This window comes from Balaenoptera musculus, chromosome 8 (genome assembly GCF_009873245.2).
Source record: "Balaenoptera musculus isolate JJ_BM4_2016_0621 chromosome 8, mBalMus1.pri.v3, whole genome shotgun sequence".
NCBI lineage: Eukaryota > Metazoa > Chordata > Mammalia > Artiodactyla > Balaenopteridae > Balaenoptera > Balaenoptera musculus.
In genome coordinates, this window is record NC_045792.1 from 21,477,174 (window position 1) to 21,500,676 (window position 23,503).

At 38.9% G+C, this 23,503-nt stretch overlaps 1 protein-coding gene across 3 annotated transcripts in view; it reads right to left on the bottom strand.

Moving 5' to 3' along the window:
* Positions 1–668: 668 nt before the first annotated feature.
* ARHGAP20 (Rho GTPase activating protein 20) overlaps positions 669–23,503 on the bottom strand; it is a 140,181-nt gene continuing 117,346 nt past the window's right edge. For all 3 annotated transcript variants that reach the window (XM_036862206.1, XM_036862205.1, XM_036862207.1), the window contains 6 exons: positions 16,632–16,810; positions 15,078–15,239; positions 10,474–10,583; positions 7,878–8,067; positions 6,576–6,690; positions 669–5,505 (listed from right to left, as the gene is read on the bottom strand). In XM_036862206.1, coding sequence (XP_036718101.1) covers positions 3,653–5,505; positions 6,576–6,690; positions 7,878–8,067; positions 10,474–10,583; positions 15,078–15,239; positions 16,632–16,810 — 2,609 coding nt within the window. In that variant the 3' untranslated portion in view covers positions 669–3,652. The remainder of the gene's footprint in view (positions 5,506–6,575; positions 6,691–7,877; positions 8,068–10,473; positions 10,584–15,077; positions 15,240–16,631; positions 16,811–23,503) is intronic.

The following is a 23,503-nucleotide window of genomic DNA, read 5'->3' on the forward strand; positions in this document are numbered from 1 at the left end:
AAACAGACTAGATATTAAAGAAGTTAACATTTTACCCAGCTTTATTATTCATTTTTTTCTTTGTATTGAAATAAACAGTTTGCAAAGACTTCCTCTCAAGTCATTAAAACATGACCAGGTAGGAAAAGATCAGTGAAACACTTACTACCATAATTTGGATTAAGATACATAATATTCTTATTTTCAAAGACAAAATATGCCATTGGTTCAAGGATACATTAGATCCTTTCAATTCGATGCCATGCCATGAAAAGTAGAAAAACACAAAGTGAGATAATTTATTGAATCCAATGTTTTTAGTAGATTAAGCCTCTTCTTTTTTTTTTTTTTTTTTTTTTTATAGCTACTTTTATTTTTATTTATTTATTTATTTTTTTGGCTGTGCTGGGTCTTCGGTTCGTGCGAGGGCTTTCTCTAGTTGCGGCAAGTGGGGGCCACTCTTCGTCGCGGTGCAAAGACCGCTCTTCATCGCGGTGCGCGGGCCTTTCACTATCGCGGCCCCTCCCGTTGCGGGGCACAGGCTCCAGACGCGCAGGCTCAGTAGTTGTGGCTCACGGGCCCAGCCGCTCCGTGGCATGTGGGATCTTCCCAGACCAGGGCTCGAACCCGTGTCCCCTGCATTAGCAGGCAGACTCTCAACCACTGCGCCACCAGGGAAGCCCAAGCCTCTTCTTTAAAAGCAAAAATCATCTTTGCATTTTGCTCAGAGCAAACCATTTTTTTCTGGACTAAGGTAGTATATTTTTTTGAATCTTCTTGAAATGGTGCTTAAACTTACACAGAGTGAACTTCCATGAACTTTGAGAAGGCAAAGATGCAGCAGTCATGGGAAATGAGAATATTTGATAAGTTTACACAACTTCATAAGTACTGATGTCTTGTAGTATCTGGATCCACACATCTTGGAACGTCTGGATGTGTCTGGAATCAACTGGATACTCTGGTCAGAATGGTTCAAATTTAGACAAGAAAATCTCATACAATCAATTAAACTGAGTTGATGGTTCTCTGATATGAGAATATAGACTTAATACGTATCTGATTCTAGGAGCGCAGTGTAAATATAGTATCTAAGAAAAATGAAGACTTTGTGTCTGAAGCATAACTTGTTTGGTAAACAGTAAGATTAGAAAACTATAAAAGAAAATACCTCTTTTTCTAGAGAGACTGACCATGGCCTATGACTAAAAGCTCAAAGTTCCAATTCAACATTAATTACATTTTATGAAATTTCCAATGTTAAGCAGAAATTGGGCTCATTAGCTAAAACGAGTCTACAAAGGGCAATATTGCTCTGGTGGGACTGTTAACTCTGAAGAATGGTGTTTTATTTAATAGACAAAATGGACTTCATACATATCCATTATCAGTGCCTTTAAAACCAAACAACTTTAAAATTTAGCAGCAGTTTCTGCAAGTACAAAAATACACATTTATTACATAACATATGGTAGTAAAATTTGTCAAGATATATTATACAAACTCAAAAGCATTTTAGATAAAGCATTGGTCTAATATATTATAGATTGACAGAGTATAATAAAATGACATGTAGTCTGTCTTCAAATCATACAATATAATACTTTACAGCAATATTAACTATTCACATTAAATGTTACAGGAGTATCTAAGGGAACACAGAGAGTAGGAATGGTTATTGAAGAACCTCAGCATCTATTTTCTTCCATGCTTCAAACTGAGTGGATGATTTCCTATCCATCAATATGAAAGCAAAGAGGATAGAACTATTATTTTGTTAAGTAGAGAAGCAATTTCTTCTGGAAAGACACTCCAAGCCGTAAGAGCTTCATTCACATCTTGTGGTTCTGCAGTAGTATGCCCTAAGGGTGAGGGGAATCCCTGTTGCCTTTATATATTATACCACAAAAGATGCCTATGGACACTTAGGAGTCTAAATATAGGAGTGGTTAGTTATAAGGTAAAATCTACTTCACATCTGTGACTGAGATGGCCAGTGTCATAAAGGAGCTCTTTGGAGAGGGTTCTAAAAGTTAATTATAATGCTTAGGACAAACAGGGCCATGTCCCCTAGAGGTAGGTAGCACCTATAGCTAATACTGAAAGGACTTCTTCTATCTTACAGAAAACATTATTGTTTTTTCTATAACTGAAAAATGCAACCTTTAGGACAACAGTGAAAGAACATTTTGACATGAAAGTTTCTGGGTGGCTGAGAAAAATAATTTGGAATAAGCAAATTTGTGGGAGGAAGGTCCATCTGATACTGAACTAAAGAAACCAAATGGGCTCTAAGCAACTTCTTATAAGTATTTAAAATGAAGGAAGATGCACATCCATTTCTGATTCTACCCCTTCACACTGGCTGACAAGACCAAAGAATCCATGGAAATAATCCAGGAGAGGTACTGGTATAAACTTTAAGGCAAGAGAGAGGAGAAATGTCTATGGATATGAAATAAACCAATGGGTATAAACCATGAATCATTTGGGACAAATAATATGTAAAAACTTCTGGAGGTAAGAAAATCCAAAGCCGATGTCTGTCTGAAAGAAGGCCTGACAGCCACTCTTATGGTTCCTCTATTCTGTGACTCTTTATAACCTGCCAACCTCAAAACTGTTCTCAACTGCCAAGTGACAATCAGAAAAGGGATGATTTACCAGTAATTTTTTCTGGCTGACTAATCTAAGAGGCAAGGAGCAGAAAAACATTTCAGCAAAGAGGAGCCATGCTTTGATCACATGTTGGCAATAGCAATCGTGTAATAGAGAAAGGACTGCTGTGGCAGTTTTTTCCTCCACACTAAGACAGCAAACACAGTCAGAAGGTCACCTTGTAATAGGAAAAATGCATTTCTGGAGAACGTTTCTAGCTCAGGCACCTTGCAAGGACACTGAAATGAGCAACCATCTTCTTTCTCCTCATAGTTCTGTGTCCTGGAACCTCTGCGGAGCAATGAAATACTAATGGAAAAACACAACCAACACAACCAAACAAAACAAACAAACAAAAAACTATTATATCATGGTACTCATGGCTTTTGAATCACTGCAGTTTTCTTCCTCTCTAGCTGCATCAATGGGCTAACTAACACCTGAAATGATGTTGTGAGGGCATGTGAGTGACTATAAGACGTCACAGAAATGGCCACTGGTTCAGATTTGGGGAAAAGTTTCAAATAATTTCCTTTATTCTTGTTTTCCTTCTGTAGCTTTGATTAGTGGCATTTTTCTTGCCTCCTTATTAAACACATTCCATGGAATGTGGATGGTTTCTCTGCACCCTTCCCTCTCTCTCTACAGTTCCTATTCTTCACTTTTGACATCCTGGCTTTCTCAGGTTACTAATTTCATCATACATGGCATGTTTCCTCTACAGAAGATGCTTTCTCTAGCCCTCTGCTTGTAGCTCTTAAAACGCATGACAGGACCAAACCATGCTCTAATAAGGAAAAGCCTCCCAAACACTTAGGTGACAAAATTTTTGAGTCTAAACTTTTTGCCAAATAGTCTCAATAAAGAGAATTCTTTTGTTGTCCTAAGTATTAGCAATGATTATCCTTATGCTACCCATCCCAGGTATTTTACACAAAGAGGTCATAATAATTATTATCTTTATATCATGATTAGCCCAGTTTCTGTTCTTGTAGACATCAGATTCTTATTGTGGTTAAATGTCTTTGGTCAAATGTCTGTCCTCAACATCACAAACCACTGTAGGCCCTGAGTCTGGGCTGCACACATGACCCACAGTCAAAGAGCTGGGTGAGGATCTTCCGTGAGGCAGAGTACCAGGAGAACACTGCCCACTAATCTCTCCTTCCTCGGGTGACTTCATACAAAGCCCGAGTCTGTCTTCCACTAGGCTGACTGGAGAGCTACAGTGTTTCTCTGAGTCCTGGCTGGGGTAAGAACGATACCAGCGGGCTGTTTGCACAGCTCCAAGCCCTTCAGCTGCCCTTCGGGGCATGTCTTTCTGTCTCTCATCCAGTGCGTTGGCTTCTGAAACACCAGAAGCATGTGGAGGAGGCTCCGTGTGTCCTTTTACAGAACCTATTTTATTTTCCTCTGGTCTGGGTGCCCTTGCCTTCTTTTTGAGGGACCAGTTTTTCAAACTGGCTACTCCATTTCTCAACCATGTGCTGGGGTGAAGAGTTACAGAATGAATTTGTGAATGCCACTCTACACTGTCCTTTTTTGTATAAGCTAGGCGGCCGCTGGCCTGCCCTGATGAGGGACCAGGAATTCCAGAAATGAGGCTGGAACTGCTAAAGTCAGAAGAAAGCTCTTCCTGTTTTCTTTGAGCCTGAAAAGTGCAATCTATTGGAGAGGAAGTTTCAGTGGGTGTAAACACGGAGTGTTCAGAAATCTGAGAAAAAGCACTGTCTTGGGAGCTCACTGATGAGCCAGATGGAGAAGTGCCTGGGGAGGACAAGCTGGAATAGCTAGTCCTTGAGCAAATGTTTAATCTTGGGGGTAAAACCTTATCAGTGTTTTGGTTTGTGGCACTAGTCTTGCCCACCTCAATCCCCATGACCAAACTCTGATTAATAAGCTTTTGCCCCTCCATTTGCAAAGACTTGTGCCGCTTGAGATAATCTTCCTCTCCATGCAAGAGACTGGCTTCATAGCTGGCTTTATGTTGTTTCTTTGAATGAATCCCCCTGAGATAGGTCAGTTTGCAGTGTTGGTCATCAATGTTGGGCTCTGAGCATCGCCGGTGCCTCCTTGAACTCTTGAGGGCATCTGTTGTGTGTGGTGGGGAGTATCCAGACGTATCTGTATCAAAGGTCTGGTTCCTGGGATGATCACATGAGGACATGTGACTATAAGATGCCATGGAAATAGCTACTGGCTTGGATTTAGGAAAAAGTTTTACATGATTTCCTTCATTATCAGACAAGCTTTTCTTCTTAACATTTTTATTAGTGGCATTTTTCTTGATATCAGTGCCTATGACTAAACTCTTTTTAAAACATGTCTTACCCTCTTCCTGGAGGGGTTGATTCTGATTCAGATGGCTCTCATCTTTTTTTGAGAGAATTGCATCACAGCTGGACTTGCGTAGCTTTTTCTGATAAAACTCCCTGAGATAGGAAAGCTTTGAATCTAGATAGTCATAGCTGGGCTCTGAGCAGCGCCGGTGTCGCCTCAAGCTTTTTGGAGCATCTGCTGCAGTTGTGGACAGGTGGCTGGGCATGCTCATGCCAGAGGGGGCCCTGGTGTGATCCTGCAGGGGGTCCTTTGTGTACACTGCAATGTTCACTGGCTTGGATTCAAGAGGCTGCTCCATTTGAACGTCTTCATCTTTAGAATGGTCTAAGTCAAAGTCGCTCAGGGTTAAAAGACCTTCTACCTCAGGCTGGTCGAGGTCGTAGTCACTGAGGGTTAACACGGAGTCCATGCTTCTGCTACCCTGACCAAGTTTCTTTACCAAGTCACTACACGGGGCGTCAACATCCTCATTCAGCTCATTCTCCAAGCTGTCATAGGAGGAGTCATTCAGTTGGAAGCAAGAGATATCTGTTGAAAAAGCGAATCATGATTATTGTTTTTACTTACCCAACTGTGATGATGTTTAGCTTAATTCTGTTTTCATGCAGATTGTTCAAATTCCTACTCTAAAGAAAGAAAGGATCTTTCACAATCTTCCCAGTTGTAAGTGCAGAATTAAAAATAAACTGTTGGGGTATACTAGATTTACCTCAGTTCCTGAAGAAATGGGCTTTCCTTAAGTAAGATTTCCTCAAAGCAATGAGGAGGTACCAAGGAACAGTTAAAAATATAAAGGAATTAATGCCAGATATACCCAGGTTCTGAATAAGACTCTTGTCTTTTAAATGGATTAGCTGGTGGATATACATAATTAACTCTAGTCTCAGAGATACCATTTACTAACCCTATCAATTTCTATTTGACAAAGTTTTTTTTTACTATCCTTTATTTAATCTTTAATACAACCATCACAGTTAGATATTATGGTTATCCATATTTATAAACGAAGATAATGATTTTCAGTGGCATAGAATAATTGGCCAAAGGTAACATAACTAGTAATTGGTGGTACAGCAATTCATAATCTGGAACGTTGAATGTCTTTACCCCTAACACACCCTGGCCTGCCCCATGATGCTAGTTGTTTTTAAAGTGCTTTTACAGTGCACTAGAATTCTGAGAAGTCTCAGGGACCTCTAGGAGGAAGGTGAGGAGTAAAAAAACCAGGGCTGCCTCTACTGCCTCTGGGCCTTCTACTACAGTTTCAACCACAGCGGCTGTGTTATTCATATTGGAGTTCCCTGTAAAGTTTTATTTAAAGAAAGGTTAAAAACATCATACCATATAACGCTGCCACTAACAACTTCTTGGAGTTTGGGACCTTGTCTTATACATTTCTTAACCCTACCACAGTGTTAACATACCCTGACCTATTAGCAGGCCTTCTAAGGAAGGAGCAGAAGTCCTAGGCCCACTAACCCAGGTGAGAGGCCCCCTTCACCTGAGCTGCTGTGGGCTCCAGGATAACCACTGTCCCAGCTGATCTTCACAGATGTGTGTCTGTTTCCCACAAAAAACAATCCAATTATTCACAATACCTGAGGCATTCTCTCTAGTATCACATCTCACTGAAACCTCTCCCAAGAGGGAAGTGATTTCTTCTCCAAATATCCGACAGCAATTTTCAATCAGAAATTGTATAAGAAGAGAAACCTGCACAAAAAAGGGACAAAAATGAACTGCTACTTCTCATATAGCATTTCTATAGATCACATTTCATATATGAATCCTGATTCTAACAAAAAATGCAAAAGAATCCTGAGAAAATTCATGTCTGCTTTAAAAGTATACAATACAGTTTCCTCTAAAAAACTATGATGCTTTCAAGAGTAGTCTGAGTATAGAAATTAACTTTAATCAGTGGACTAAAGTTATTATTTGTTATTATGTGTGGCCTTGGCTTAATGCTAACATTTTTATGCCAATAGTTCTGTCTTTAAAATTAGAGTAATTTTAAGTATTCTCTATAGGGCATTTGGGGTGAAGAAATATACCTTCTCATTAAAATTCATGAAGCATCATTAGATGAACACTTATAAAATGCATTTCTTATGTAAAAGGCAGGTGTCATAAGCGTGGGAAGTGGGTAGGTATCCTCTGTGGATTTATTGTGAAGGAGAGAGACAGCTGGAGAGAAAACTTGCATTTTGCCTGACTAGTCTCTTCCTATGCATTTCCTTCCCTTAGGCTCCCTAACTGGAGGTGCTTGGGGGAAGAGGTAAGATTTTACTAGGGAGCTTTGTGCCTCCATGGGATATACCAGAACCTTTACATAGTTTTCTTGCCCCAATAGCTGAGGCAAAGGAGCAGGCAGAATGCAGGGAGCAAGGGGAACCGATACCCCCACCCCTGTACTAACCACCAGGCCCTACACGAGTGTGATTTCAAGTAACTACTGTATGAACTATGTTTTATCAACACCTCCATTTTTTAGATGAGGAAACTGTGGATCAATGTAACTAATTTTGCCCAAGATTGTACATCTGGCAAGTGGTAGGGCAGAGAATCCAACCCTGACCTGTCAAATTCCAAAGTCCTTATTTCTTTTTAAAATCATATCAACTGCTTTCTTATCACTCTATGGTTTAAGTCAGTCAGTCATAGTTGGTTTTCCTCCTGAAAGGGAAAAGGGAAGTAATCCAACTGCTATCACTTTATTTGCTCAAGAAATCACCTTTCTACAGTCTACCAGGATAGGATAAAACACTCAAGGAACTCAAATTTATAAGTGTATGTACTGAAATTATTTAAGAAAATATCTTTCAGAATTAATACCCTGAATGTTAGGTTCACAATGGGGACTTGGTCCCTCACAGCATAAAAATGAAAAACTTCATTACCTTTTTTGTAAATTCGTTTTCTAGTTCTGGGCTGGAGGAAGTAGGAGGCCAAAGAATGCTTGGAGCGATGCACACTGCTAAATTAAATGCAGTCATCTGATTGGATGAGGAATGTTGCTCAATGTTGTATAATACCCCAAAAAGATACCTTAGGAGAATAACATTGGCTCTTGGAAGCTGGTCTAATAGCCTAAAGACAGAAAAATGCACTTTTTAAGCAAACATTTCATAGAAAACTTGTATAGCCAGGCAGCCCTTGCTTTTCACAGTTCAGATGTACAGGAAAGTGCGTTAACATGGTACATGCAAAGTGAGGACTGCCTGTACATAGGAGAGAAAGTGAGCACTGGAGATTTATTTATTTATTTTGTACACTGCCTTCACAATCCAATGAAAATGTGAAAGAATGCAGAAAAATGGTTCATAGAAAAATGCTGCCTGAAATATTTACCTGAAACTGGTGCAATGTGTCTTATGCAAATCCTGTAACATTCCAGAATATTCTCAACCAAAACCCCAAAAAACTTTCTGATGAAATTAAACAGTTATATTTAATATGCTCCTTTACTTCCAAGTAGCAACACAAGGATTCTGTCTCTTGGTTAAAAACCCAAACTTCAGCTACAAAGACTCCCAGGTCCATTCTGAGAGCTTATGCTCTGCTCCAACAGCTTCCGAGGTCAGTTTTGTCCCACATCTCTTCATCTCACTGGTATTACTTTCACACATAAGTCAAGCTTACGATAGTATTTTTCCTACTGTTCCTATTTTGTCATTGATAAGGGATTTTAAATGATCATTCACTAAAAATGATTTTTACTACCATACAGAAAACATATGTTGATAGTCATGGTTGTTGCTTTTTTCCAACAAGAATCTGTAACCTGGGGTTACATTGGGTAATCTGACTCCTGTTGCATAAACAGCAGAGAGGTGTTTCTTCAGCACTATGGACTGAAAATGAGTACAGTTTTGTAGGGACAAATTATGAAAGATACTGAAATGGACCAAAAGATTACTGAATGTATTCAGTGGAAAGTAAGGCACTGTCTATCATACTCTAGGGCAGTGGTCCCCAACCTTTTTGGCACCAGGGACTGGTTTCATGGAAGACAATTTTTCCATGGACAGTGGGGTGGGGGGGCTGGTTCAGGCGGTAATGCGAGCTATGGGGAGTGATGGGGAGCGGCAGATGAAGCTTTGCTCGCTCACCCACCACTCACTCACCTCCTGCTGTGCGGCCCAGTTCCTAACAGGCCGCAGACTGGTACTGGTCCACGGCCCAGGGGTTGGGGACCCATGCTCTAGGGTATCTGATTCTATGGGGGCCCTAAACCTTTGAGTTATTTTACAACTCTGAAAATTGTAGATTACTGACAGCAATGCACTTAACACTTGTCTATAGACTGGAAAATTCTGTCTGGTGGAGAGATAAATGGTTTATTTGTACACACACCCCCGTGCCCCAGTAGTAAAAGTCAGTTTTGCATCTACGTGTAAATTCATTTCAGCATTTCTGATTTAACTATGTAAGCTGTGGTATTGATAGTTTGAAATCTCCTTTGAACTGGCAGTAATATCTTACTAGTTCTCTCATTAATTAATGTTTTAAATAAAATCTTTCATGTGTTCATTTTGTATTTGTATGAAAGCCATAAGTCTACCCTCTTTAAAAAAAAGTCGCCCATTTAACAGTCTGTAGAATATAAAGTTTTAGACAATGAGCAACAAAATACAGAATCTGAGGTTCACTCCCTCTGAATGGTTTCTACCAAACCTTAATGGAAGCAGAGATAGAATTTTGTTACATGGCTTTGATTCTGGTGTCTTCAACAGTTATACTATTTTCTTCTACTGATAAAAGGTGTCTATCAATAGCAGTGTGTAGATAATAATTTGTATTTGAAAGCTGCTCAAGAAAAACCTGTACTAAACAAGCATAGGCAAATAAATGATATTGGGATTCTTGGGTTTTCACAGAACTGGAAGTATTGCTTCTCTTATAATGCAGGAAATATTCAGGAATCAGGGTGGCGAGTCCTGCCAGCAACTTACCTTTGCATGAGTATAGGCAATGTATTCTTTGCATGAATACAGACAATATACTTTTCCCTCTGTAGTATTCCCACATACACTTCTCCATATGTCTCTTTCATAGCACTGATTATACTACACTGTTATTCTTTGTTTTATCTATTCTATCTATTCGACTAGACTTAGTTCCTTGAGGGGAAGGAATTTTCTCTATATGAATTCAGTTGCTAAGTGAAGTATATAAGGAATTGTCTGGTTAGTTAAATATTTACCAAAACTAAGATCATAAATTGTAGATTGGGTCTACTGTGTTAGCTATTGGTCTAATGGGTTTCAGCTCCTATCAGATTCAGATATACAGAAGGTGTACAATGGTCAAGTATTCTATGTTAATAAGGTTAGGGAAAAAAACAATAACAATGACAGTAGCTAGCATAAATCTATTTTTAAACTGGTCCTCATGGATTTGACTTTGATACTCATATTACATTAATAGACAAGCTTATAAAATATAAGTTTTCTAAAAAGTATTTTTGATAAATGACCAAATTAGAATAATTACCTTTGAACTGCATTTATTTTCTCTTCATCATTTCCTTGATCCATTACACAGACCCAATGATCATAGAGATCTGACGAAAAAATACTTCCTGGAATATTTCGTAGAAAATCCTTATATAGAGGGAAAAATAAATATTTTAAATTGTTATTCTCATGTTAATTATGTATTAGAGAAATTACAAAGAAGACACATTATTGGAAAGTACAGTTAAGTTGTCCCTTCTTTGGAATACGCAGAGCTCTGTGCCAACCCTTCAATGATGAGCACACATAGAAATGCATGCTTTGATATTTTTCTAACAAAAACCAGAGGGAAATTGGATTCTGGACTATAGTGGTAAAGATAATGGACAACCTGTTTGGGATGAAACCTCCTGTGTGTGTACATTTTAGCAAATTAGTATAACATGGCAGGGTCTGGCAAACCATCCTAAATCCTTTTTATTTCACTAGTTAAAAGAAATGCATGAAGATATTTGTGAGATTCATAATGTGGTAATCAGTCGTCCAATCATTCTATACATATTTATTCATATGTGCCAGGCACTGTTTAAGGTGCTAGGGATAGAGTAGTAAATAAAACCAAGTCCCTGTTATTTTAGAACTTTATATTCCAGTGGCATTGATGAATAATTCCATCCAGAGGTACTTAGAGTTTCTCCTTATATTCCCCATAGAAGTGCTCTCATGTATCATGGGGAGAAAGCACTCCAGGCTATGGCTGGGCTCTGGGAGCCTAGGACAGCATCCCATGCCTAATGTACATTAAATAATATGTCCCTGGTACATTATCCTTTCTGGCCTTTGAGAGCCTTTTATGCTGAGACCACTGGCAGGGCTAGGTGTGGTGAAACCAGACTACGACACAAGTAGGATATATATCAACGGAGTTTGTTGTTTGACATATGTTAATAAAAAGCTTAAAAATTAACTAATTTTGGTCCTGGTCCTATGTTCCTTTCTGATCTAGGCCAACTCTCTCTGCTGCTTTTGGCATGGTTCTAACAAGCCAAGCTTGCAAAGTCTGATCTCCACCTTAGTAAACTTCAGGCAGACAAAACTCAATTTCATGTCTAAGCACTGTACCCATGGTTGACTATCCTCTTGCAAGTTCCTGCCTACAACATGGAGATAGGTGAAAGTCTGCAACTGAATAATTTTAATCCTTGCTGGAAAATCAAATCAGCAACTTCATCTATGTGCTTTAAAACGGCAATGCACAACTTGTTACTTATATGTCATGTTTTTATTACTAAGATAGAAGCTGTGATACCTAAGTGTTGCAGTTAGCTAATTAGGTGAGCATGTCCCCCACTAGCTTATTAGCTCCTTCAGGGCAGGGTCAGACCCTCACCTTCTACATCATACACCTTAATGCCAAGCACAGTCCCCGACATAGTCGAGGTCATTACTGAACTGTTGCTATTTGTCATATGGTCAAATATTAGTGAAGGACAAGGGAAGGTCAACTAACTATAACTGAGATTCTAAAATAATTTTTATAAACCTCTTTGTAGTCATGTTACCTATTATCATACATTTGTTTTAGAGTAGTTAACAAGTAGGAAGATGACTGATACAAAGTCTTTCTCTGTTCTATTATATTTTTTGGTAGAAATGTACCTGGATACTTGTGATTCAGATGTGTCATCACAAAAGTTACCTCTTTCTTTTGGGTAAAGCTATTGAATTTTCATAATTTCAGACTAATTTTAGTTGCTGCACCTACTTTAAAAGTCAGAGTCAGAAGAGCCAAAATCTGTTATTTCAAACTGGGGCAGTGACAATGGCTCTCTTTTTAAATCTCAGTGGAAAAAATACTTATCATCTGTTTTGAAGAAAAACATCATTAAATCTTAAAACCTACACTTGAAAGATAATAACTTGTAACATCTCAATGAACTCTCCACAGCTGGAATAACAAGTTACGAAATAACAACCACGTTTGGTCTGAGAAAGGATGTGAGAGCTGGTTCTGAATTGCAATCACCAACTCTTAGCACTCAACGGAAAGCCTCCTCCCCTCCAAAACCAGAACCCAGGCCATCAGCAGAATGCCCATATTAATTTGAGATGAGATTCCTAGGATTAAAAATGAACTTTTCCTCAAAGGTCTGATGGATCAAAATTACAATATCTCAAGCAATTTTCTTCCAATTATAGTTTGAAGGTTAAGCTTATATTTAAACAAAACCAGTATAAGCAAAAAATTAGAGGAAAACTTAAGTATCACTTCCAAATAGTCTTAAAAACAAGAAACAAAACAAAACAAAAGCTCAAAAACTTTCGGCAAAAAGTTTCCCTTTCCTGCAACCACTTGGAAGAAATGAGAGTAAAACACAGTTATATGATTATGAAACTTTAATTAGTTGGAATCCATCTAACCAGACTTTCCAATCATTTGGATTACTTTCTGTCTTTTGTTTATTCTTCTATAAGTACAATTTCTTCAATCTGAAATACAGTTTAACTCTTCTAGAACCATACTTCTTTGTAATAGCCTCAACAATTTCGTACAAAGTTTTAAGAAGCATAGTGCTGTGATGAATAGCATAGTAAGGAAAATTTTCTAAAACATAGGCTTTAACTTCTTAAATTAAGAGATGGGAGAAAGCGTAATTATATGATAAAAAAAAGAAAAATTCATCATGCATATATCTGCATGTATGACATGTATGTGGCTAAGCACACCATACATACTTTCATTGTACTCCAGGATTGAAGAGTAATCACAAATGCTGTGTAAAATAAATTAGATGAACCTAGCTCCAATTCTCCAGTTCTTTTGAGTGACACTTTATTATGAAAGTCCATGGCAGGGGTTGTTTAAGAGCAGACATGGCCCTTTTACCAAGAGACATCTGATTGTTCATTAAGTCATAAAGTATGATTCTGTAAGCAACTGACCAGCAGTAGGGATATGCAAGAGTCTTCTTCACCATGTTTTCCTTAATTTGGTTTTTATGCTCCAGGCCCTGGGATGCAGGCTGGGGCACTGTCTCCACCCCTAGCTCTGGTGCATTCCAACCCTGCTGGGAGATGGGAGCCTGATGCTGGTCTGCAGAAGCTATTGCTGAGGTCAAAAGCTCTGCTAAAAGCTGGTTTTGACTCTAGGTTTTCCAAAAATGTGAGGCATTTTCAAGAATGTGAGGAGGAAAACATTTTAGAAGTCTATCTCAACTGTGGATGTGAGTTAAGTAACCACAGGGGTGGGTTCTAGGTTTTTTTGCCATAAGTAAGCTTATCTGCCACAAGCATTTTTGCTGCAAAAACTTTTACCAAATAATGAATTGGCTGTAAGGCAATTCTACCATAAAAGGTAAAATAACAAAAAATAAATGAGGGACATTAAAAAGGATATAATGAAACATGAGAATAACAAAATTAAAGATTTTATTGTGAAATGCAAAATATTTGAACACATTTAAAATGTGTGTAGATTCACGGCAATACTGCACAATTAACTGACATTATTTTGTGGGTTGTACTTAAGCACTTGTCTTCCAAGTCTTTCGTTCATAGTATTTTATACATTTTTTTTGCTTGTTGATTCATCTCTTGTTCAGCATCACACTTTTTCTTTTTTGCTAAAATTTCTTCCTTCATTAAGAGAGGCACCAGGTTTCAAATACTAGGTACTAGGATGCATATTTGTGCCTGAGTGTTTGTGAAAGCCTTCCACACCACTGTATGTTTTTGGCATACTGTCATTTGTCCATTGATAAATGTTCCAAAGTTCTAGGGGAAATGTGGGTTCATGCTATGCCTTCAAGGCCCTTGGCCTCCTTCACCTCCAATGTAGTGTGTTTCAAAATATGAAACCAACTCTTGGGACCAATCATCATCATCTGTCATGATTTTTATATTGTGTATGTCAAAACAAACTGTCAACCAGTTATTTTATTTTTTATGGCAAAGTTGACCTGTGGCCAATTAGTTATGTGGCAAAAATATTTGCAGCAAAGAAGCTTACTGTGAAATACCAGACACACATGGGATGAAGGGTGAGAAACTTTAAGAATGCCAAATGTGGTAAGGATTTCATAAAAGAAGGACTGGATGTTGGAGTCATTCCTACTCCAACTTTACTTTTAAAAGGCATTAGGGGGTGACTGTTTAAATGAATGGAATTTTCAGTGGTCTCAGTGAGCAATTTTTTCTTTCAGTTGTTAGGCAAATGTTTGTTTACTCTGGTAAACTTTGTTTCAAAGTTTAATAAAAGTTTACTTTGGAAAATTTTGCCTTTATTAGGAAGATAGTGAGATTGTGAGAAAGTCATCAGGATGTTTACTTTGGTAAATATGCTGTGTGTTATGATTATTTTTAATTTTTATTTAATTTAATTTTTTTGCATGGGATTGGCAGATGTGAAGATGAGGAGAGTGATGTGGGATGAAAAAATTTTAAAAAGCCTATCTGACATGCCACATCATTAGCAGTGGCTTTTAAAGGCCAATGTGACTTTGTGAAGTGTTATTTAACACTTTTTAAGATTCTAATTCTATTATGGTCCTTTGCAGATGGGGATAATGTTATAATGAGAGAAACCAGTTGTCTTTCTCCAGAGCTATGCTGTGGGGTGGATGAAGGGAGAACTTCCCCTACCTTTAAGACAGATGCTATCACGAAAATAGATTCACAGTCTAGTTGTACTTCAGCTCCAGAATTCAGTTTCTCTTTCAGCTCTCTGCAGGATTTCACATTGGCCGACTGTCTGAAGATGCCTTTTGTGAGGGGTCCTTTTTGGTTAAGAAAGAAAAGCATATCCTATGGGGAAGCAAGGGAAAAAAAATCAAAATGGCACTTCATGCATAACAAGCAAGGGAACATATATTTGCCCTCTCCAGCTGCCAGAGGCTAGGGTATAACAGGGGGAAGCCCTGAAGGATTGGGGCTAGATGGCCTCCTAGAGATTTAAAGTCAATTTGTTTTTTGCTATCTCTAAATCTCTTTCTCCTATTTATTCTTGCTATATTCAACATCTAAAACACTTTACTTTAAACGCTTGCTTTAATGAGACTGTCTTTTTTCAGTGAACCAACAGTCACTTCAAGGTACCTGTTAACTTGTCTCTCTCCTCCCTAACTACCCTTTCCCCATTATTCTCTAATACGGACCCTTTTCCCCTAATATGGAAATGCTCTTGCCAAATTCACTCTCCATTTGCTTGTCTTTCTTTTCATGTGACTTTACATTTTATTCTACTTCCTGTGTTTACTTCCTTCTTTTAAAATCAGCCTCCAAAATCATCTCTTCCAGGAAGCTTTCTTCATTCCATTCCATCCCATTCTGTTCAATCTTTCATTTTGCTTTCTTTCTTTCTGTGTGTCCTCTGCTTGCCATGTAGGAAGAGAATAGGTGTTGGAGATGAGCAACCCATGGGATCTGGAACCTAGCTATGACACGTATTTATTGTGTGACCTTTGGTAAACTTGAGGGTTTATTTTCCTTTAATTTGTAAAGTAGGAATGATGGTGATGATGATGATGATGATGGTAACTACCCTCTAAATCTGTTGTGACGGATAAGCAATAAAGTGGCTAGCCTAGTACAATAGATGCACAATACAGGAAAAAGTGCCAGGCATCTAGCATAGTGCTTGGAGGATACTGGACACTCAATAAATGTTGCTTAACGGTGATCATTTACTATATTAACCAGAGACAATAATACTCAGTGGCTTTCATTTGATCTCTTCTACATACAAAAGATAATTAAATGCCAGCAGATGTATCTTTACGCTTAAAGACCTGGAATACAAATAAAAATATAAGATTTAGTATAGAAATGTAAGATTTAGTCTCTGTTGCTAAAGTGATTAAATGAGACTTTCTGAACAATGTAGGGTTCAAGAAAGGCTGTGGGAGAAATGTGAGGGCTAATGTGGATTCTCTGTCTACAGAGCAGATTCTAATTTATCTGAGCAGGTTTATGTGGCTTTTCCCTGAAACCAGTAGACTAGATCATCTCTCCCCATTATGTCTGCCTTATGACTCTGCAATAGCTTAATCAGATTTTTATTCTTTGAAGTAATAATAAAGATTCTCAGCCAGAGCCACGGGTGTCTATAATTTTCCATTTGGGGATAGATTTACCTCCCCAAGCCCTCCTTTCCAAACCTCCTTTCCTGTTAGTGTTACAGGCCAAAATGAGACTTACCAAGACAGCTTTGGGCAGATTGTCGTTCTCACAGATATTTGGCAGAGAAACCCCAAAGAGCTGTCCTGGCACAGGAGATGTTGGTGACATGGGCAAGTTATCCAGGTGAGTGCTAGAGCCCCGCCAGAAGGCCCAGTTTATGATAGATCTTCTCCTTTTAAATGTCTTCTGACCTGAATCTAAGGAAAAAGTGAGATTATTAGGGAAAATAATTTAATTCACTTAATCTAATTTCTACAGTTCTCATTTTACAGTACGTTCATTACTATGGCTCAGTAGTTTATAAATTAAGGAAGAATCAAACATTTGGGTTATTCGCCTATCTATCTTGGAGACATTACTGTGCTATTTAGCTAAGTTCTGGCACTAAATTTTCATAGGTAAAAGAAGGGATCCCTTACTGAACTATAACAAATTAAAGCAAAAGGGTTTCATACCAACACATATCCCATTTTGAAGCGGAGACTAAGCATACAAAAAAAGTTGAAGATTAAATTAGATCACAATTAAATAGTGAGAAAAAGAAAGGAAGAAGGAGAAAAGGAGAGAGGAGAGGAGAAGTGGAAAGAGGAAGAGGAGGAGGAGGAGGTAAACAAAGAGGAAGAAGAAGAAGAATTAGGGGAAGAAGAGTTGTCTCTATTAAGGTGCTCTCTAGAAACAAGAATGCTTTATTATCTGATGTTCCACTCTACTACTGAGGATAGAGATATAGGAAACTAATGTTCTATATTCCCCCTTTTTCCAACTGCAAAGACTTTTAGGTATCTTTTTGGTTCCTGACTTTAAAAAGCATGTTTAAGGAAGCATGGATGGATACAAACATGAGTGAGACTTGCCCTTGCCATGGTAAAGTTTACAATCTAACGGGGGAACAAGGCTGGTGATGGAGGGGTGAGGGGAAAGCAAGTATATTAATAAATAAAATGTCATAAGGGGGGAACAAAGCATCAAAGGTATTCAGAAGAACAATAAAGTACATCTATCTACCGACTAGGAGTGAGGGAGTGATCCTGGAGGCATGTGCATTTGATGTGAATTTTGAATGAACACGATTTTAATAGGTAGAGGATCTAGCACCACGACTTGCGTGAAGTTAACTACTCAATAAATCATTCTCAAACAGTAATTGAACTGAGGAGACATTTAGGTGGTAAAAGATAGTATGAACAAAACAGGCGGAAGTAAGAAAGGTCAACAGTGAATCATGATTTTGTGAGATCATAATTCTAAGACATTTTTGATGTCAGCTGTATCTAATTTTAACATGAAAATTGATTGATTTGCACAGAATTTGATACTTAAAAAGACAGCTCATTAAGGTTCCTTTTGGACCTTTCTGCCGTGTGTGCCCTCTGGCCCTCAACACATACGCACAGGTAACAACTATAAACTCTGGACAAAATTACAAAATATAAAAGCCTACCTGAAGGCACTAAAGAGTAACCAAAAGAAGACGGACAGTGGAGGTAAAAGTCTGACGCTTGGAAGAAGGGAATGGCATGGCACTGGGTAAGTTTCCTATTTTTACAGCTTTCAGCCAGAGGACGGGCCCCAGGGTGTAGGGGTGACTAAAATTGGGAGAGAAACCTGCACTTTTACTGGCTTGAAAAAACTAGAGAAGAGAGATGGAGGTAACGAGAGCAGCTGGAAAGTGAGGGGTGGGGGATCCCAGAAAGGAGAAAACTGAATAGTGGGAGCCCCAAACACTGCGTATAAATTCTGCCCAAATCTCTGGCTGATCCCCGAAGCATGCACGTGTGTGGGGCAGATTCAAAACAGCTTGCGGTTAAGGCTAACAGGGCTGAGATTTGAAAGGCCATAACTCCCAGGTGGCGATCACACAGGGTTAGACTCCATTTTCTCTAGGGACAGTGCACGGGATTAGTCAATACACTTCAGCTGCGTGGTCCTGACATGCAACCAAGATGCCAGAGATGACATTCAGCTAACTCAGCACTCCCTGACAATGGAACAATGAAGGAGATGATCTTTTCAGGGAGGACACGATCGGCAGTGTCAAATGCTCATTTCAAACAAGCGTTTTATACTGTTTATTTCCTTAGCATAACCAACTTAAACCAAATACTAAAAAAGCCAAATCGTGGGAGGATAATCAAATAAGTAACATTTTACTGAAAAGCCTTCCGACCATCACCCACCCTTGGCTTCCTCAGGATACAGTCAGTGCATCATTAATGTGCATACATCCAGGTGTAAAGGTCTTTGGTTCTGGAGTCAGGAGCCCACTTAGACTCCTGGCTCAAACACTAATTTGTGCACGTTACTTACCCTTTTTCTTCAATTTTAAAATGAGAAAATTACCTACACCTCAAAGCCTTATTGAGAGGATTAAATAGGATAGTGTATGAAAAGTGCTACTTTGCTCAGGGCATAGGTCATAGCAATCTTGATTAAAGCTGCTAAGACACCAATCTCCTCTCCACAAAGAGGACCTCCTCCCCACACCCTTTCTCCATCTGTGTAACAGCCTTCAGGAAGTATGCAGACAGGAAGGAATACCAGACTCTGCTTAACTAAAGCACTTCCTTTCTGCCCTGACACTCCCAGCCTCCACCATTTTAAAAAACAGAAAAGGAAACTTCACCTTATTCTTAAATCCAGAAGGGGGTTCCTGTATGCCAGCAACGTCAATCTGTGCAAATGTTTGTTTAATATGTATCTTTATATATGTTGAGTAGTTGTACTCAGTCTAGTTTCCTCACATTTAATCTGGTTTCACTATTTCGAAACCCGATTTATTTGATTTTTTAGCTTTCACACACTTCTTAGGAAGAATGCTCTATCATAAAGTTATATACCCAGCTATCTGATGAATGTAGACAGAGGATAAAGTAGAAATTGAGTTCTGTACTTTATTATAAATGCTTTCAGCTGCAGCCATGCCCTTTTATTATGTACAACAGTCAATTTTAGAGTTCATGTTCCCTTTGGGACTGAGAGAAAAAAAATTTCATTAAAGTTTACTTTCTTGCAGAGGTTTTAATGCATAGGTCTTACTTTCTAAATGTCAAAGGCTGATGAAAAAACATGCAATTGTTATAAAAAAGATTAGGATGATGTAAATGCAGAGCAAATGAAATTCATGTACATACAGCTTTCCTAAACAATTCTGGCAAGATTCAAGCTAGAGTTTCTTCATGCTTAAATTATGGAACTGAATACTAAAAATTGTAATTCTTAAAAGTTTGTGCTTATAAATTATTAAAGAGTAATAAATAACCACAACAAAAACCCCTTAATTAGAAATTTTAGCAAGATGGTGATGTAGGAAGATCTTGAACTCACCTCCTCCCATGGATACACTGTATCTACAGCTATATATGGAACAATTTCCTCTGAAAAACCCCTCAAAACTGGCGGAGAGACCCTGTTACATCGGGCAAATGAGAAGGAGACTACATCCAAGTGGGTAGAAAAGGCTGAGACACCATCTCACCATAAACCCCACCCCTCGTGCAATGACCCATAGTCAGGAAGAAACTCAAAACCCAGAGCTTCCCCAGAAGGAGTGAAGGGTTCACACCCCACATAGGTCACCCCAACTTTTAAGATCTGGCATCTGAGGGATGAGCCCCCAAAACATCTCACTTTGAAGACCAACATGTCTCGTGCCATGAGACATGTGGGGCTTTGTGGAACTGAGGGAGGGTTCCTTTTTAAAATGTATTTTATTTTTGGCTGCACTGGGTCTTTGTTGCTGCGCACAGGCTTTTCTCTAATTGTGGAGAGTGGGGGCTAGTGCTGTGCACGGGCTTCTCACTGCAGTGGCTTCTCTTGTTGTGGTGCACAGGCTTAGTTGCTCCGTGGCATGTGGGATCTTCCTGGTCTAGGGCTTGAACCTGTGTCCCCTGCACTGGCAGGTGGATTCTTAACCACTGTGCCACCAGCGAAGCCCTGAGGGAGGGTTCTTAAAGAGCTTATGCCCAGGCTCACCCACCCCAGAGCTCAGTCCACAAGCAGCCCTTTGAAAAGCACCCAGACTTCATGTGAAAGAGATTCATTTACTAATTTTAAAGCAGTGGTCTGAGGGGCAGGGGTCTGCTGGGATACTCCCCAGGACAGAGGCTGGTGGACACTATCTTCTTACTCTCCTCTGCACTGCTAAAGCCTGCAGGCACCATCTTTTCACCCCCTTTCTGGTGGGTGTCATCTTTTTCTTTTTCTTCTTTCTTTCCTTTTCCTCCCATCCTCTTTTTCTTTTTTCTCTTTTTCTTTCTCTTCTTTTCCTTTTTTCAGTGGATGTCATCTTTGTACTCCCCCTCTGCCCTGCTTCAGCCAGTGGGCACCATTTTTGTGCTCTCCCTCTGCTGTGCTCCAGAGTGCCTCTATCTCCTGGAGGGGAGGCTCTACACACCTCTGGTGAACTGGTTTTTACATTTGGTGACACAGTTTTTGCAGCTGTCACCCAGGGAATGCCCTTGATCACCTGGCCAGGGGGGCTTGCATTCCTGGGTCCCACAGGACTGTAACAATTATAGAGACAGTTCTTAGAAGACTACCATCCCTAGGGTATTGCATAGACAGCAGACTGAAACACACCCTCAGTCTTTTTGTAAAAGTGGCCTATTTGCTTATCCAGGAACTTCAGCCCTGGGGGCAAGGCTTCAGGTTTGGCACACACCTAGAGGTTATGGAGGTGCTCTCAAAGAAGGTACCCAGGGGACACCATCTTTGCACTCCCCTATGCATGACTACAGAACAGTGGTATCTCCCAGAAAGGAATTTATACACCCACTTGGAGTCCCAATTTTTGTGACTGCTGCCAGGGGACACCTCCAGATAGCTTGGCTCTGGGGGCCAGCAGGCTTATGCTTGCAGTCCTAGAGGACTGCATATATTTGCATTCTTGAAAAGCTGCTGCCTGAGGACCTGGTTTCCAATCAGCCTGAATAAAGGTACTGACTGAGCTCTCTCCCCTTTGGGACACTGACTGATCTTGGTACATCCTCAACTACTGGGAGCTATTAAAAATAAAATAGGCTGCTTGGACAATTACAAAGGGTTGAGAGAAAACCAAGAGCTAGGGCAGGGTTGAATGAAAAGGTTCATCTCTTACACAAGGACAATGGTTCAAGACTGGAAGAGGTGGCTGTTTCATCTAATGCATAGAAACCAATATAGAATCAAGCAAAATGAAGAAATAGAGAAATATGTTCTAAATGAAAGAACAAGATAAAACCTCAGAAAAAAAGTTAACGAAATGGAGAGAAGTAATTTACCTGATAAAAATTTCCAGCAATGGTCATAAAAACGCTCACTGAACTTGGGAGAAGAATGGATGAACACAGTGAGAACTTCAACAGAGATAGAAAATATAAGAAAGCTCCAAACAGAAGTCACAGAACTAAAGAATAACTGAATTGAAAACTACCTGGGGGGAGGGGTCAACAACAGATTGATGAAACAGAAGAAAGGATCAGTGAACTTGAGACAGGGTACAGAAACTCACCCAATCAGAGAAGCAAAAAGAAAAAAGAATGAAAAAAAGTGAAGATAGCTTAAATGAGATAACATCAAATGTATTAAACATCACATTATAGGGGTCCCAGAAAAAGAAAGAAGAGAAAGGGGAAGAAAACTTATTTGAAGAAATAATGGCTGAAAAGTGTTCTAACTTGGGGAAACAGAAATTCAGATCTAGGAAGCCCAGAGAGTTCAAAATAGATGAACCCAGAGATCTATACCAAGACACATTATAATTAAAATGTCAAAAGGTAAAGACAAGGAGAGAATCTTAAGAGCTACAAGAGAAAAACAACTTATTAGGCACAAGGGAAACCCCATTAGACTATCAGCAGATTTTTCAGCAGAAATTTTAAAGGTCAGAAGGAAATGGCACAATATATTCCAAGTGCTGAAAGACAAAAATTTCCAACCAAGAATACTCTATCTAGCAAAGTTATCATTCAGAATTGAAGGAGAGATAGAGGTTTCCAGACAAGCAAAAGCTAAAGGAGTTCATCACCACTAAACCGGCCTTATAAGATGCTAAAGGCACGTTTTTAAGCTGAAAAGAAAGGGCACTAATTAATAATATATAAAAGTATAAATCTCACTGGTAAAGGTAAATATATGGTAAAGGTAGTGAATTAATTACTTATAAAGCTAATATGAAGGTTAAAAGACAGAAATAGTAAAAAATAACTGTAACTACAATATTTAAGTAAGGGATATACAAGATAAAAAGATGTAAAATGTGACATCAGAAAAAAAAAATGTTGGGGGGGAGAATAAATATGTAGAGCTTTACAATGTGTTCAAACTTAAGTTGGTATCAACATAAAAAGAATGTTACAAATACAAGTTGTTACATGTAGGCCTCATGGTAACCAACAAGCAAAAACCTAAAGTAGATACACAAAAGATAATAACAAAGGAACCTAAGCATATCACTAAAGACATCAAACCACAAAGGAAGAAAGCAAGAGGAGAAGAAATGAACAGAGGAACCACAAAACAGCCAGAAAACAACAGAAATGGCAATAACATATCTATCAATAATTACTTTAAATATAAGTGGAGTAATTTCTCCAATCAAAAGACAGAGAGGGACTGAATGGATAAAAAAACAAGACCCATCTACATGCTGCCTACAAGAGACTCACTTCAGACCTAAGAACATTCACAGACTGAAAATGAAGGGATGGGAAACGATATTTCATGAAAATGGAAACCAAAAGAAAGCTGGAGTAGCTATACTTATATCAGACAAAATAAACTTTAAAACAAAGACTGCAATAACAGACAAAGAAGGGCATTACATAATGATGCCGATCCAACAAGAGGATATAACATTTGTAAATATTTATTCACCCAATATAGGAGCACCTAAACATATAAAGCAAATGTTA